This window comes from Chinchilla lanigera, unplaced genomic scaffold (genome assembly GCF_000276665.1).
Source record: "Chinchilla lanigera isolate Chin_1 unplaced genomic scaffold, ChiLan1.0 scaffold00026, whole genome shotgun sequence".
Lineage (NCBI taxonomy): Eukaryota > Metazoa > Chordata > Mammalia > Rodentia > Chinchillidae > Chinchilla > Chinchilla lanigera.
In genome coordinates, this window is record NW_004955427.1 from 22,917,336 (window position 1) to 22,935,163 (window position 17,828).

At 44.6% G+C, this 17,828-nt stretch overlaps 1 protein-coding gene across 4 annotated transcripts in view; it reads right to left on the reverse strand.

The window, feature by feature from the left end:
• The window catches only part of Mylk (myosin light chain kinase), a 248,001-nt gene that overhangs the window by 156,904 nt on the left and 73,269 nt on the right, over window positions 1-17,828 (reverse strand). For all 4 annotated transcript variants that reach the window (XM_013515195.1, XM_013515193.1, XM_013515194.1 and 1 more), the window contains one exon: window positions 13,530-13,697. In XM_013515195.1, the coding sequence (XP_013370649.1) occupies window positions 13,530-13,694 (165 nt within the window). In that variant the 5' untranslated portion in view covers window positions 13,695-13,697. The remainder of the gene's footprint in view (window positions 1-13,529; window positions 13,698-17,828) is intronic.

A 17,828-nucleotide genomic window follows, 5' to 3' on the forward strand; every position in this document is an offset into this window, starting at 1 on the left:
AAACTCCTACATTTGAATCTACAGCACATAAACAGAGAGTGCATCTGTAGTATTAGATTTTCATCGAGGGCTCCTTAGGTGGGTGACAGTGGGGAAAAAAGGGCCGAGAATCAGTGATGGATGAGTCAGCCATGAACCTAAGTAGCCCATCTACAGAGATCCCTTCCCATAACAAGATGGTCAGACATGCCATTCTCAGAAGTCAGGCAACAAGCAGAAGTCCAGCTACTTCTACTGTTTGGCCATGTCCCATGTGCTCTGGGCAACTAAAACCTGCAGTGTGACCTTTGCTTCCATCTCTGAAGCCAGCACTCTCCCTTTAGTGGTTTACACAGTAACCTGCCCATGGACAGTGTGTTCCAAGCAGAGCCCTTGGTCTAACCTTGGCAGGTCTAGGTGCCCAGGGGATCCTGATAGGCCCATTCTACAGAGCCTCCACTCAGGATGCAGGCATGAAGATGGCTAGCATTTCATCCCAGGGGTGAAGGTGGGGACTGATCTGACTTTATTACAAAAGAACTCCACCCCAAATAATCCATTAATCATGCACCAGGGTTCACTACATGTATGGGGGGCTGACTGGTGCTAGACTGTTCCAGAAACAGCCCCTTGCCCTGCATGCTGTAGGGACAGGTCTCCTCTCCTCTGGCCCAGGAGTAGGGCATTCGATAGACTCAGTGGGCTCCATTCGCCCTCATTGCTTGCGGATGATGCAAGCCCAGTGTGACAGGCTGTGGAAAGTATGTTCAGGTGCCTGGCTCCCCTCAGCCTAAAGCCTTTCAAATCAGGATCCAGATTTGATTTGATTTTCCTTGTCTTCCTGGCTCAGACTATTCCAGGCTTATTTTTCACTCCCCTGTCTGGCTTGCCAGAGTTTGGAGCTGGGCTGAGCCAAGTCCTTCACACTTCACAGGCAGGCCTCCCTCCCAGGGTGAGATGGCACACGGCCTCTCAACCCCAGCTCCCAGCAGGCCCCGCTTCATACCGCCTGTAGTCCTGCTGGGGTTTTCTAGTGAGAGGCACCTGCACTTCACAAAGTAGCTGCCTGGGGACTCAGCATGTCACCAAACGAGAGACAAACAAGCAAGTTTATTCCTCAGCTTCACAGTCATGAAGCCAGCTGTCAGGACACAGGTATCTGTTCACCACCACCATCCCCACCCCTTTCATTTCAGAGTCCTTGAGCAGACGTAGGGGACAGGGACTAGACTGGAAGGGGTCACCAGAGCACAAGTCCTAGGTCCCCTCACAGCACCCAGCACTCAGCGTTGCAGAGTGTGGCACAGGTATGGAAGGAGCAAACCTAGAGCTGCAGCGGTTTCAGGATGTGAATCCTCTGAATGCAGGGAGAGTATCATGGATCTCCATCACCTTTTTATTCCAGAGGTCCTCCATGTTACAGAAGCAAACCAACCTGCAACTGCCTCGTGCAGTCAACCTGGAGAGCCACAACTGTCCCATGTCACCAGGGGTCAACTGGCGAGCACACTAAGAGAACAGTGAGGTCCCTACTCCAAAATCTTGTTTACATTTTGTTCTTATGACATCGTGGAATGCTGGAGCAGGCAGAGGCCCAGAAGTCATCTGGTTTGACCTCCTCATTCCATAGATGAAGCAACTCAAGTCCAGAGGTCAGAGTGCATTAGAGACCGATACCTAGGCTCATGACCGCAAGGCCAGCCCTCCCTCCAGATCACACCAGTGGTGTGAAGAGAAACCAGATCTGTGAAAATCAACAAACTACCAGCCAAAGGTTGAGAGGATGGCATTTTGGCATTGCCAGGCTGACTGCAGCGCCCTAATCTACTGTATTTAAATCCACCCTCACTCAGTGATGGGTGGGGCTCCATCCTAGAGGCCTTGGGGAACTCACAGATGAGTAAGAACTTTCCCTCAGGGGGCTGTCATTCCGGTGACAAGTACCTAAACATGCAGAACACAAAGCCAAAGGTGTGTAGCATAACAAGAAAGGACAAGCAGGGTGGGCTTCCTGGAAGAGGAGACATTTGGAAGAAGCTGGTTAGTACTCTGATAGACTTGGGATGTGGACTCCAGTTAGAGAAGATGACAGAAGTCGAAGAGGACCCGCTCAGGGATCCTGGTGCATAGCACAGGTCTGGCTAGCAGGGCAATGAGTATAGAGCTGGTTAAGGGAACTGACCCTGCATGGTTGAGAAAGCTAAAGGCCAGGCAGCAAGCCTGGACTCAACACTGCAGAAAGATTCTGACCCAAAAGAAGCACTTGAAGCCACTTGCTAGGAAGGACCTCACCAAAGGGGTCCTGCAGCCTGGAAGGTACAGGAGGACAAACACCTGGGAACATGAGCCCCCAAGTCTTCAGTGCCTCCGCCCACCCACAGATGGAGGGAGAGACCTGACTCAGAGAAGACGATCAGACGGCAGGCCTCGTCTTTTATCTGGCTTTCCTGGAGAGCACTGTCCCCTGAGAGTCCTTGGTCCTCCCTGCATACATGTCACCCCACTGAATTCTGCAGAATGTTCTCCAAGGTTGAGCAATGGGAGAGAGGCAATTAGTGCCCACTGCTCTCAACCTGGAAGGGTTTCGTACACTGTAAGATGTTGCACAAAGTACAGCATATCATTAAAAATAAGATGTAATCAGAATAAACTATACAAGAAACTCTACCACCAAGATACAAACAGACCCAGAATAAGCAAATAATATGTCAAAAATGGAAACAACTGTTTGAATTATATGCTTCAGCTCCCAACCTGGTTTGTAGGTCTCAATGCAACAGTCTTCACAAATGATGGTTCAACCTCCTCACCCACGTCAGTTCTAAACACCAACCTTCGTGCTAGTGGTAAAATGCACAGTAAGCATTAACTGAGTAAATCGGACCCAAACACTCAAAATCTGCCTAGAATAAATACAGAACATTACTTGAAGAAGACAAGAGAATATTTAGAAAATTTGTGAACTGAACAAAAAATAATCTCTCTTTACCAGGCATCTACCTACTGGGAGCTGGCATGGAGGTGTGCTTTTAAAAAGTAAGGTACATGAAACAGATCACATACTATAATATCTAAGTCACAGAATTTCAGAACTAAAATGGCCTTTTAAGGATCATCCAAACCATGACTTCACAAGAAGGAATCTAAAATTCAGGGAGGTGTAGTGGTTTGTTGAAAGTTTGAAGGCAACTCTTAGCAACTAGATCCTCAGTCCAGAGATCTTTCCACAGCACATTATGTTAATCATCTAATTAAATTCTAAATTGTAGAGTGCAGAGTATAAGCCTCCTGGAATGTGGCAATGGAAGAGAATACAGGGGAAGGGTGAGCTGGGAAATGCTTCACAGAAGAGGAAAAGATTAATTTTCTGGTTCCCAATAGATAACTCATTTGTTGCAAGATCCTCGAAGGTGTCAGTCACGTTTGCTTTTTCTTTGTATTCCCAGCATCTTGAGCACAGAAGAAATTCAACTTGTGGTCATTTAAAAAAACAAAAACAAAAACAAAAACAAACAAAAAAAGTAGCATCTTTAAATCACTAACTTTGAATTTGGAAGGCGTTACATATAGTAAGAGGTCTGAACGTACCCAGTTCTGTGGAATTGCATGAGTGGGACAAATGCCCTCGCCTGGGTGCCATCTTCCACTCCTGTGCCTCTCAGAGCCTCACTAATGCCCAGCCCCAGAGCCCTGGGCCTTGGCCAAGTGGAGCGCACAGAGTAAGAACTCCCTAATCGGGGACCATCTTGTGGTTCACTGTGTCATTTGAGCTTGTTTCCATTTTAAGACAGTCAGTCATTATAATGGGAAACAGTTCACACAACAGGAACCCCCTGCCTCTTAGCAGAGACAGACCTATCTGGACAGCACCAGCTTCTTTTCTCTGACACAAAACTGTCTCCAAGACATTTTAAAAATGTATACAAAGAACTTCCCACAAAAAATGCTACTTACACGCTTCCAAATCCTCTTCAAGCTTCAGGCAGTGAACACATCGGTGATTTTGTGTACTGTTATTGTCTATGCACATTGCCCTTTCCACTTATGTTATTTACACACATTTCCACTTACGGAAGGAACCATCAGAAATGCCAAGTGTTCGATGATGTAATATTTGCCATGCTGAGGTTTATTTAATGATCTTCCTCTGAGCACAAACTGATTCCTCTTTTTGCTATTATGAAAAGTGCTCTGAACATCTCTGTGCCAACTACATTTTCCCTTCTCCTTTGAGAGTTAAACTAGTGTCAGCGGTGGAATCCTTGGCACAACGTATCAATGGTTTTACTGCCCCTGTGACATCTTACCATTTGAGCCCCACAAAGGCTACACCAATCCTTAGTGCTTCCGGCAAAGGAAACCTCTCTCCTCACAGCCTGCCACTGAGCTCTTGGTAGCTTTTATTTTGCTAGTCTGTCAGGTACATAAATACTTGAAAGGCATTTTAATTTCCACTTGTTTAACTGCCAGCAGTATTGCGTAATGCATTTTGACGCAGTTACATGTTTTTCTGTGCCCAAACTTTGTCTTTTTTTTTTCAATTTAAATTGTTCAACTTGGAACATTTACCAGATAGAATCTGGACACTAAACTCAGAAAGCTATACCAAATATTGTTATAGGCATTTTGTTACACTTTTTAAATTATAAAGGTAATTTCTATCTACTGGTTAAAAATCCCAGCCATATGAATGTATATAAATATGAAAAACTGTAGAGGACCTGAGGGTATATAAATTGGCAAAGGGTTTCTTTCCCTCTTACTCTTATCACTTTCATACTTTTAAGTAACAGTCTGTATCTATTTCTTTTTTTATTAAGTGACACAAACGTGAAAACTATACATGCTATAGTTTATAGTGCTATGTAATGTTTTGATATATGTACACATTGTAAAATTTTTGAATCAGATTAAACATATCTAGCTCCTCAAACATTGATCATTTTTTATGCTGAAAACTTTCAAAATCCTTTCTTGTGGCTTTATGAAAGGTGCAGTACATTATTATTGTCATCTACCGCCACCCTACTGTATACACCTCAGCACTTCCGGCTGCTGTCTAACTGTCACTCAGTACCTGCTAGTCCACCCTTCCCATGCCTTTCCTTCCTCCCATTCAGGTCCACCACTCTCCTCTTAACTTCCTTGTGCCTTGTTTCTTTTCAGTATTGGAGATTTAACCCAGGGCCTTCACACCAAGCTACATCCCAGCCTTTTAATTTTTATTTACCTATTTTTAGACAGGTCTTGGATAAAGTCCCTATGCTCCCCAGGTTGGGCCTGAACTTGTGATCCTCCTGTCTCATCCTCTCAGAGTTCTGCGATTCCAGACTATGCCACCAAACTTGGCTCCTACTTTTGATTTAACAATTTAGACATCACTTGTTCCACTATGAAAGATGAAACATTTCCATAGCTTACAGTGCTTTCCCCTTTCCAACCTGTTTTGATTTTTAGATCTTTTACTGGGCATTTATAGTGAGATCGCAAACTCAAACACCCCCGGAGTTTGGGAAGGAAACCCAAATACAGAAAGTGGATCTAAGCAAGAAATATCTGGAGGTGCTTCCTGCCCATTTTCTGCTGTCCCACTGCGAATGGGAAGGGAAGAAAAACAGCAAAGTCAAACTGGGCAACAGGCCCTTGACCTTTGTGTTAGGAGGTGGCTGGGAATGAGGAGATTAGCAATGTGGGCAACACGTGCTTCGACCCAACGGACAGCGGACAGCACCCACTGAGCAAGAGTGGCCATGAGGAAATGGTGCCAGATTTTTATGAACAACCACTCATAAATTGTGTAGTAAGCTTCCCACTTGTAAATCTTAGCTCAAACTTTTTGAAAACACCACCAGCCAAATACAAAAGGTCTCTGTACCAAATCTGGCCGATAAGTTGACCATTTTTTACCTTTATCACTAAGATTTTAAGTCATACACTTAAACCTCTGTTTCTTGACCCATCCATTTTAGATAATATCTCTTCTCTTCCCACTGGGTAAGATGAGGACTTTAGTGTTCTTATAATTTTCTTTCCCAGCCTCTTCCTTACCATTCACCACGGCTTTACTTTCCCAAAGCTTAAGAATTTATTTTCTGTTCTGTAAGTATAATTGACACTATTGAACAGTACCTATGGGTTGATCATAAAAACAGAGCAATTTTCTTGATGGCAATATTATATTGTATACACATTGGCCTCAAATGTCTGGTGGCCATGAAGGAGTGATTCACAGTCACTGACTGAAGGACTGGTTTCCCAGTGCAGGCAGTCATGGTGGCTTTCCTGCCTCTAGGGTGTGGATCTGTCTCCCTGAACAAGTGCTCCACATGGGGCATGTCTCTGGGCAGACTGACTTAGCATCTGTCTGAAGGGAGTGGACAGCACATCTGATGATTTCTACCTTATGGCAAAGTAAAAGTTTTTTTCTTGAGGTGTCGATAATATCTGCACTAGGAGTTTCAGTTTTGTCTATATAGATGGTTAGTGAATCATTCAGATGGTTAATAAACCATACAAATGGTCAATCACCCTGATTTCTATCCCACAGTCTACTTATACTCTTAGAATTCTTTAATCTCAAACATACGGCTCCCTCTCTTGCCAAGGCCTTTTCCCTTATCTGTTCTGGTGGGCAGACCCTATAGAGCAGTGGTGGTGAAATCATGGCATGCGTGCTGTGGCGGGCTGTTTGTTATCATTGAAAGGGCTAAAAGGTTAGCTATCTCTGCTGTAGAGCCTTCAATGCAATCCTAAGGAAATCTCTCAGCCACTAATGCCCTCTTCTGTTTTTAGTGCAGCTCTGAATTTATCCTTTTTGGATTTTTTTTTCTACTACTGGGAACTGAACCTAGGACATGCTAGGCAAGTGGTCTATCACTGAGTTACACCCTAGCTCTTTTTATTATTTTCAGACAACTTAAGTTCCCCAGGCCTACCTCACACTTGTGATCTTCTTGCATCAGCCCCCAGAGTAGCTGGGATTACAGGCATACACTCTCTCACTTGAACTTCTCTAATTGTGGCATATTTGGGGGTGGGTGTGGTTAATAAATCTATTCATCGGGTGTGGTGGTACATGCCTGTAATCCCAGCACTCGGGAGGCTGAGGCAGGAGGATCGTTGTGAGTTTGAGACCAGCCTGGGCTACAAAGTGAGTCTAAGGCCACCCTGAACTGCATAGCAAGACAATATCTCAAAAAGACAAAAAAAAAAAAAAAAAAGTCTGTTCACCACACCATTTTGAGCCTAAAGTTGGCCACCAACTGCCAACAGTTGTAAAGTTTCGGCAGTGTGTGTCCTATTTCCCATCCTCCTGCTTTGGAAATTCTGTGGTACCCTGGAATGACAGCTGTGCAAATTTGGGGAGCACATTCAAGCTTGCTGGGAAACCAAGGTTAGCTTTCTTCAGCAAAGATGAAGGACACATACTCTCTCAACAAGAGACGACGCAGTTCTTCAAATATATCCTAAGTAAATTCTCGAGAACTCACTGCCTTATTTCCATTGTGCATGGAACAACTGTTTTCAATGCATCTTCTAACTATGGATCACCAACACAAAAGAACTGAATTAAGTATGATCAGTCTTGCCCAATAGGATTTTTGGTGATGATGGAAATGTCAATAATGTGTGCTGTCCAACATGATAGCTATTGGTCTCATGTGGCTATGGAGCATTTATAACATGGTAGGGTAACTTAAGAGATGAATTTTCAATTTTATTTCATTTTAATTAATCTTAATTTAAATAGCCACACACTAGTGAATATCTTACTCAAAACTGACTCTCATGAAGGAAGCAAAAGATGATAGACAATAACTAAAATTACAAATTGATATGGACTAAAACTGACTCATGCATATTCTAGACATTCAGAGGGAATAACTGAAAGTTAAAAAGCTCCAGAATTTGATCTATACTGTGGATCAATCTGGCGATATGAAGAAAGAATGCTAAATAATGCAAAGTAGAAAGTGCAAGTTGCAAATCAGTAAATGCACAGGTGGACAGATGAATGGGGAGGGCAGAAGTCAGAAGCCAGGAACCAATCTTCATGCCACTCCAGGCCACACCTTCATCTCTAAATTCCTATAGCACAAACTACTTATGGAACGTATTCAAGTGTCTAATGACACACAGTCACATCCTGCTGTTTTATACACACACATCCTCCTCCAGAACCACACCACCAAGACTCCTGAGGACCAACAGCAGGCAGACTCTTACTTTGAACTTCTTGAGGCACCATGACTTGCAGCTGAATACTTCTGAGTTGGGAGTGAACTGGGAAGAAGGTACTGGGCAAAGGATGGTATCTGTTATGTTTTGGATCTGGAGCATCCTTGAAAGGCTCATGTGTTGAAGATTCGGTCCCCAATGCAGCAATACTCAGAGGTGGGACTTTTGGAAGATGATTGGCTTGTGGGTCTCTAACTTCATCAGCGGATGGAGCCATTGATGGATTCAAAGTCTAATGGCATTAATGGGAGATGATAGACCCTTAGGAGTAGGGCTTAGTTGAAGAGAGAAGATCAGAGAATGTGGCCTTGGGGCCTACATCTGGCCTCCATCCTCTTCCTCTCTGTCTCTCTGTCTTTCTCTGCTTCTGACCCCATAAGGTGAGCAGCTTTCTTCTTCACCACAGGGCTGGACACAATGAAATCAGCTGACCAGGGGCTGAAACCTGTGAAACTGTAAGCCAAAAACCCCTTTCCTCCTTGAAGTTGTTAGTCTCATGTGTTTCATCAGAGCAGCAGAAACATACCCCTGCCAGCTAAAGTGGAAACTAAGGAATCACCCACCTTTCTGGGTCAGGTCTCCTTATGTTCCCTTCTCCTGCTCTCCACACCTTATACATGGACACGCCTTGAGAAGGCCAGGTTTATCCCAAGACTCCTGTCAGTGATGGACCAGCAGTCAGGTTGAAACCTCAAGAGGCACTGAAGTGTGCCGAGGGTGCATCTAGAGCACTTGCCTAGCACGTGTGAGGCCTTGGGTTCCATTCCCGCAGCACACACACACAAAGGCACTAAAGTATTAGCTCCTCAGATCTGCAGTATAGTCAGGGCCTGTAACCACATTTGCTTTTTTTTTTTTTTTTCTTTTTCTTTTTTTTAATAAGAATACATTCCAGGGCAAAGGGGAAGAAATCTCCAGTAATTTCAGTATTTTTCCTACCACCAACTCTTTTCATACTGAACTTTGGGTGGAGAAACCAGAACATCCACACTGCAGCCACCCACATGGGCCAGAGAGCAGCAAAAGGCATCTCAGTCAGCCATGACTTCTGGCACCTGACTCTGCGCACACAGAAGCCCCAGCGAGCACCAAGGCCCAGCAGTGCCTCTCATAGCAGCAGTGCAGTTCCACCTTACCCACCTCCTGTCTGGGGGGTTTTCCTGAGCCACAGAGCCCCAGCACAAACAAATGACCCTAACCATGCCACTCAGGCCCCCAGTGACTTCGCACAAGGAAGAGGTCCATGCAGGCTTTGGGAGATACTCAGGCCTACCTGGCAGAGAGGTCCTCGATCCCAGGTGCCCAGTGCATAGGGAACAGTTTGATGCCAGTGGGCACAGACCTCCTGCCTTAGGAGAGAGTACAGCTGGATGGAGGTTTCTAGAATTTGACCTCAGGCAGGGGCTCTGAGGTCTAAAGGCAGCACTGATGAGAAAAGGAGACAAAAGCTTGTAAGTTTCAGAAAATATACCATTCTTAAGCTTTGGGCTTGCAGACGCAAAAAAAAAAAAAAAAAAAAAAAAAAAAGTAGCTTTAGCCAAGACAGATTGAGTCAAGTGGCCCTGATTAAATAGCATTGCTCCGTGAAGCCTTTAGTTCACCACACACCTCCACAGGGATGGCTGCTTCCGTGCCCAGGTTTGGCTGCTTCAACCCAAATGGCCAGAGCTGGGAGGCATGAGTTCTTCTAGAATGTTTTAACTTGCACAGCGACATTCAACTCAGAATACTGCAGCCCAGCATCGTGAATAAAAGTGGTAAGTTCTGAAAGAGTTTCTTAGCTTCTCCTGGTGCTATGTCTTCTCCCCTATGTAACACCATCATTTAAGGGGGTACTGACTCCAGATGCATCTCATGAGGTGTTCATTAGTTAGGAATTATTTTTATAAAATTTACTGTGTGAGCAACTGCAGCCAAAGATCTTACGATGAGGAGTCTTTCAGCCTCAGGGTTTTTGTCTCTTAGCTGCTGGTCCTCTCTCTTCCCTCTACTATGTTCCCTTCCTGCCCCCAACCAATCCTTAGTGTGCTGGCTTCTTGCCTCATGGTTTAAAAGTGGTTCTTTAAGCACAAGGTAGGAAGTGAGGAGGAGTGGAATAAGAGACCACCAATGGTACCTTTTTAATTTTTTCCCTTTTAAACAGAAGGAAAGACCTTTCCCAGAAGCTCCCTCAATGAGTTCAGCTCAAATGTGTCACTGGGCCACTCTGAGCTGCAAAGGTGGCTCCCAGAGTGGCTTCTAACATGGAAAAGGGGGACTGGCAATGGGTCATGTGCTGGCTGTCTGGAGCATCTTCCATGAAGTGGAAAAAGCCCTAAAGGATGTGCAGGACTGAGACCCACAGAGATGAGGGCGATGCTCAAGTCACTCTCATCTTCCCGACAGGAACAGGTGTTTTATTGCAGGAAGGGGCTCAATTAGGCTTTTGTACAAAAATTATACACGGAAGAAATGGCAGATAGGGTGGTGGAGGCAGTGTTTGCCTCTTTCAGGAATAAAAGCAAAAAGTACAAGTGAACCCACTGCACCCACCAGCTCTGCAGGTGATAGGAGCAAACCTGTGTAACTTGCTCATGCTTCTGGTGTCCGCTGTGTTTCTCGGGGTGAGGGAGCTCACGTCCTAGAGATCCTTCATCAGGGGTTACAACTCAGGAGAGGGGCTAGGGAGCTGGCTGAGGAAAGTGGGCAGTGGAAAGAAAGAGGCCTCCTGGGCTGTAACGTGGACGGTGGGGACAGAACTGAATAATGAAGGCACCATTTAAAAACACTTGCTTTGAAGAGCTGCAGGAACCCAGTCCCCACACATCTGAGGCCCTATGGAGACACCAAGCCTTGAGTTCTGGTCTGAGCAGGTTGTGTGTCCAATGGGAGGCAGAGCGCTGTGAGCAGGGTCATGAGGCATCAGCAGAGGTTATCAGGGGCAGGGGGATCCACCTTGGGGACCCAGTCTTTCATAGCCAGAAACTGCTGCTCAAAGCTGCAACACTCTGTGGCAACAACTCTTGCTTTTTACTCCTGTGAGGGCACCAGGACAGGAATGTCCCCAGTTCACCTTTCTCTCTGGTATTGAAATAACCAGCCTCCTTGTTCTGGGTTACTGGAGGTGGTCCTTCCCTGGAGCAAACATCTCGTTCTTTGCTGCAGAAATGACACACATTGGCAGCACACTAATTTACAGAACACTTTCTCCTACAGCTTCTCCCCTGGAGTTAGCCAGACCCTGTCCAAACACACCTCTGGGAGAGTCTGCCTCTGCGCCACTATGCACCAATACGTTTCCAGTCACTGTTCTAGACCAGTCCTCATCAGGTGGGGTGTGGAAAGTAGCCCCGAACTCCGGCTCATCAAGCACAGACAGAGTCTGCATCCAGTGACCTAACTTCCATCTAGGTCCCTCCTCCTCAGGGTTCCTCCACCTCCCAGTCGTGCTGTGGGCTAGGAACCCAGCCTTAACACAGGGATCTTTAGTCATTCAAGACCCAAACTGTAGCAATGTTCACTGCAGTATTCTTGAAGTGTAGCATTTTCTTTGTGAGCATCTGGCTTGATTTATACCATCAGGGCAGTAGTTGGAAGCCTGTCCTTGAAGTGGGTATTAGGACTCCATCCCCTCCCTGTGTCTCTCTCTGTTCCCTGGCCACCATGAGATGAACAGCTTTCTTTACCATGTGCTCCTCACCATGAAGGTCTGCCTTGTCACACGCTCAAAACATGGGGCCAAGCCACCAACCATGGGCTGAAACCTCTTTAACCATGAACACAAATAAACCTTTCCTCCAAATAAGTTGATTCATCTCAGGTATTTTGTTACTCTTAACAGAAATCTGGCTGACAGAACATTGTGAATGCATCAAATGACACCGAATTGTTCACTTTAAAACAGTTAAATGTATGATATGTTAATTTTGACTCAGTAAAAAAAATGCTGTGTTGCTACACCTTTAGACTTCCTGAAATTCCTTTTACATTCAGCTTTTCTTCTCATGCCCTGCAGACTAAGAAAGCCCAGCTGATTTTTCTCAGATAAGGAAACCTGAGATTTACTGAAGACGTAAGACCTCAGGTGTGCTGCCTGCTGGGCCAGTGCTCACTCCATAAAGGTCCCAAATTGCACAACGCAAAGGCAGCAATAAAAGCAAGGGCAGCATGGGGTGTGAGGAAGCCAACTGTCTCTTTACCTTCATGTCTGCCTGAAATGAGGAAGGAGCTCCTCTCTCAGAAACTGTAGAGGGTAGAAATAGGATCAACTTTGCTGTCTAAGGCATTTCTGCAATGTCTAGTTTTCATGGCTATAAACCAGTGTTTTATGTCTGTGAAGTTGTGCAACTCTAATTTCATACCATTTTCATCCCCACAACAAACTCTGCACCTATTGGCCACCACGCTCCACCCCCTGCTCCTTCCTGCCCTATTTCTGTCTTGACACATGTTCCCATTCTGGACATCTGTACATATAAAATCATGCAGTATTCATTACTTTTGACCAGCTTCTTTCACTTAAAATGTTTCCAAGGTTCATCAATACTCTAGAGTGAATCAGCCCTTCATCCCTTTTTATGGTTATCTAAGCCATTTCCGAGCACCCAGCATCTTCCCGTCACTACTTTGCCTCCTGTTATGGAGACAAGAGGATGGCAACCAGAATAAGGACAACAGAACAGCCTTCATAGTGATAGAGGCCACCAACAGTCCCAGCCTCCCCATCCAATCTTCTTCTTTCTGACGGGGCACAATGTTAGGCAGTCTTACTGCTACTCTTTGATGTCCTTGTCTTCTCCTACTTGTCACTCCTACAAAGTGATATGGAAATGTCACGTCCTGTCCATTTGAAAAAGAGGAAATGGAAGCCTCATAAAAGAACAAGACTTACACAAGGGGTCTCATCCCATCATCTCTCATCCATTGCTCAAGGTCAACTAATCAAATACTCCCACCAGGGAAAATGCAAGAGAGAAAAATCAGTGGATTCTCAGTTGCCCAGATGTGGGGCACATATTTACATCCAAGCTGGATTCTTTCTGCCATCAGGCCATGTCTTCTATGATTAGGCAGCATGTACCACAGAACTCAACCTACATCAGTGCCAAATACTCAGGATGGTCAGCTTATATGTCCCTCTCCATTGCTGAGTTCTCCAATGACTAAAATCCTTCACAAATGAAAGAAACAGAGCAAAGTGGTACTCAGTTATATGAAGGCCCAAAAGAAGACCAAGTCTTCTATGATTTCTGGCCTGCTGAAGAAAAGCTTCCAGAAGGAGTGAAGGCCCTGCCCAGCCCACTGTAAGCCTCCCATCCAGCCACGCTTCTTACCCTCCCTTCAAACTTGGCTGTGGCTCCTTCTTTGACGCAGAGGTTCCGAGGGGGCAGAATGAAAGCAGGGGCCTCCATCAGCGGTGCGGAGCCAGTCCTTGAAGGATCCACACTCAGGGAGGTTTTGGAAACATGTGATGAGGCAACCAGCTTCACATCTCCCATATTCTGCAAAAGGAAGGAAGGGGATGGGTCAGATCAGGCCCAGCACAGTACTTTCACTCTCAGGGCATCATGGCCGAGCCTGAGGGTGTTTTGGTCCGAGGAGGAGCAGGTGCCCAGTCTTCTTGGTGTTCCCCAGAATTCTGGTAACTTCTCCAAGGAGGCCCCAGCGTGAGGCAGTACCCTCTGAAGAACCTTCCATCTCTCCTTGCTCCCGTCTTCTAGGAAAGGAAGGCAGGAACAAGAACAGAGACGGTACAGAGGTTTAATGACAGGTCACTCAAATCTGCACTGAAGAGTCACTGACCCCTCAGAATGCTCATTCTATATGGAGCCACTTGTGTGGGAGGTAAAAACTGTTGAACTACAGGAACTTATAGGCTACAGAAAAATGGCACCCGTACTCCAAAGCTGTTGAACTACAGGAACTTATAGGCTACAGAAAAATGGCAACCATACTCCAAGAAAAGAAGGAGCTGCAGATTGTTATGGGGAAGGGAGGAGAGAATCTGGCTGAATGATAGGACAGAACACACTGGTAACTACATTGTGGAAAAGGCTCAAAGGTCAGAAAATTTCAGAGAAAGGAAGCATTTTATCTGTTTAAAATAGGCCCTTGGGTCACTTGCAAAACAACACAGGGCAAAATGACATCATCACTGACAAGAATACTTCAGACCCGGACTGCTGGTCTAGGCCCGAGAACAGACCAGACATGGTGCAGCTGCCAGGCTCACAGGAACAAACAGGCTGATGCAAGAAGCTAGAATACGTGACTAGCCGTTGCAGCAATGTTTGACTCTTTTGGAGTGTTCAGTTATTCTCAAGTTTATATACATTTCATGGCAAACCCTGGAAAATACCAATGTGTAAAAATAATAGATAATCATTTATTGAACACTCACTCTGTTCCAAACATTATAAGGAAGATGATACATATTTGTTGTTTTTTACTTTATTAATTTTTGTTGTTCAGGCTGGCTTTGAACTCACTATGTATCCCAGGCTGGCCCCGAACTCCCAGCAATCCTCCTGCCTCAGCCTCCCACAGGTGTGCACCACCATGCCCCGCTTACTTTATTTATTTTTGACTGACACATAATAATTGCACATATTTATGGGGTACAGTGTGATTATTTTGGTACATGTATATGTTGGGTTATGATCAAATCAGGGTAGTTAGCATGTCCATCATTTTAAGCACTTACCATTTCTTTGCAGTGATAAAACTCAAAATCCTTTTCCCTAGCTATGTTGAAATGTATTATTGCTAATGACAGAGCCCCTACTATGCAACAGAGCACCAGAGCCTATGCACTTATTCAGCTGTAATAATCAAGGTCTGATGAACATTTTGCAAATGAGGAAGCTGAATTTAAACAGGTGGAATGACTGACCCATTCCACAGCTGACCTAGGAGTGAACCCTGGTTTACCAGGTCCCAGAGGTGTTTTTAGCCACACCAAATAGCTCAAAGGAGAAACACGGGAAACCTTCTAAATTCTATGATGTGATTTTATTTTTATGAATGTAGAAAAATATGCATTTTACCTGGTGGAAAGAAAGATACAGAAAAAATATTTTTTCTCACAATTTTTCCTAAAGCTGCCTTTAAGAAATTGGATTCAAAGTATTCCATCATATGGGTGTATGATTATCTCCCTACTGTTGGCCACCTGGACAATCTGTAAATGTTTTATAGGAAGAAATTCTGCATGAGCCTTTTTGTGACAAAATCTACCTCTGAATTCCTAACGATTTCCTTAGGGTTTCCCTTCAAGGTGGAATTATAGCTGGGTATTGTGGTGCATCCCAGCACTCCAGGAGCCTGAGGCAGGAGGACTGCAAGTCTGGGCTCAGCCTAGGCAACTTAGCAACGTGCTAAGACCCTATTCTCAGGGAAGGAAAAAAAAGGGCAGGGGAGATAGCTCAGTGCGAAGGCCTGGGTTCAGATCCCAGGACCTGAGTTCTTTGTTGTGAACAACAACAAAAAAAAGAAACAAAACAAAAGAAACCAGTTTTGGCTCTCATAAATAAAGACAGGAATGATGGTGGGGCAGCAGGGTCCAAAAGCCAGAGGACAGGGTCAGAAAACAGGCTGCAGCTGAGGAAAGCTAGGTAGTCACACTCCAGTCACTATCATCACCATCTGGAACACAACTTAACTATGCCTGTTCCAGGCTCCAAGCTCAGGTGGGGCCTTAGCAGACTGAGACAGCTCCAGATGGGGACGACATACCACAGAGTCCCTGGGGCCTGGCACATGGCACGGGACACGCATCTGCTAGTGGGAAAGATGTCAAATTCTTAGTTTTTGCTTTTCTGTGCAAAGCAAAGTTGTGCTTTTCTTAGGCTATTCAATCACACACTTAAGTCTCATGCTACAGGTCAGGCTAAGGGACTCAAAGGAACAGTGGTACCTGGGGCACATAAGTAGCTTGTTTATAATTAATATCTAACAAAAATAAAATAGGGCCGTATCTTTTGAAGTACAAGTTATGAGAACAGAGTGACCAGCTTTGTAACAGGTTTGGCAAACTCGGCTTTCTCCTTTAGAAAAAAGATAATTCTTGATAAGGAATTAGCTTTGCAAACAAAATTCCTTTCCAAATGGTGGGACTTCCCAGGCTCAGTGCAGTAAGCAATAATAAAAGCAAATACTTACCTAGCCCTTTCTGTACATCAGGAACTGTACTAAGCATACTTGCTCCTTACAACAACACTATGACACAGATAATTTCATCATCCTGATTTCAGTGATTAGCAAGCTGTGGCCAGTAAGATTTTTTTTTGAGGTTAAGAGCAGAATTTATTGAGGGAAAGAAAGCTTCTGTCCCAGAGAGGGACAGAAAGGAGCCCGAGTGAGTTGCCGAGCACTCTGTCTTTCCTAGGGATTTTATAGAGCAAAACCAAAAGGTGAGGTGGGTCCAAGGTGGGGGAAAAAATGGGAAATGGCGAGGTGGGCATGAGATGGGACAAAACTACGGTCAGCCGATAAGAATTGTTCAGGTAAAATTGATTAAATCGGGATCAAATAGGGAAGCAAGTCACGTAGCGAGAGGGCCTGAATACAGAACAGGGGCTTTTCCTGTAAGGGGTTGGGTCAGTGACTCTTCAAGGTGATCTACCTATTTAGAATATCAATCCCTGATGTCCATTCCTAGGGAGGTATGTGACTGTATTTGTTTAGTCTTTTGTCTTGAGGTCTGGCCCGCAGCAAATATGTTTCCATTTGCAAGGTATTGTGACCAGTAAGATTAAGAAATCGGTCAAAGGTCATATATTTAGTAGGGAGTAAACATGGTATCTAAGCCCAGGTGTGTGGGACCTGAGCTCCTACTCCTACCTGCGGACCCTCTTGCCTCCCACAGCATTCCGTGTTGGCTGGTGGGAAGAGGGGATGAAGCTGACATAAAAGGGGGAAAAATAGAGAACTGTTCAATTTACATGCATGTCAAATTTCACATGTAAAATTAAGATTTTCTGTATATCCAAATACACTGTCAGCAACATTAAAAGATGGCTGACAATCTGAGCTGAATGTTTGCAATGAAAATGAACAATTAGAACACATTTAAGGAGAAATCACCCCAGCAGACAAATTGGCAAAGGCTATATGACCTGGACAGACCACAAATCACAAATGACAAGTGAACAAATGAAGAGCCCAAGCAATAATCCAAGATGCAAGTTAAGAACAAGCAATTATTTGTAAGCTAATCAAACTGACATTTAGAAAAGAAAGACAGCATACAGTCAGTGGTGGTGAACCTCTGGCACATGTGCCTTAGTGAGCTCTTTGTACCACTGAAAGTCTAAAAGGTTCAACATCATTGGCACACAGAATGCAGGTGAGACAGTAGTGAGATGAGAATGCACATATCTGCCTAGGGGAGATATCAATTTGGAAAGCAATTTGGAAAAAAAAACAAAGAGATCCTGAAAAATCTGTCCATCTCTTTCTTAATAACCCTATTTTTAGCAATACATTATTAGGAAAGAATAAACGATGCAGTTTCAAATTTATATATAAGAACACTGATTACATTATTTATTGCAAATGCTAGATATAATTTTTTAAATGTGGTTAAATATCCAACAAGAGAATTGGTTATATTCAGTGGAATGCCAGGTGGT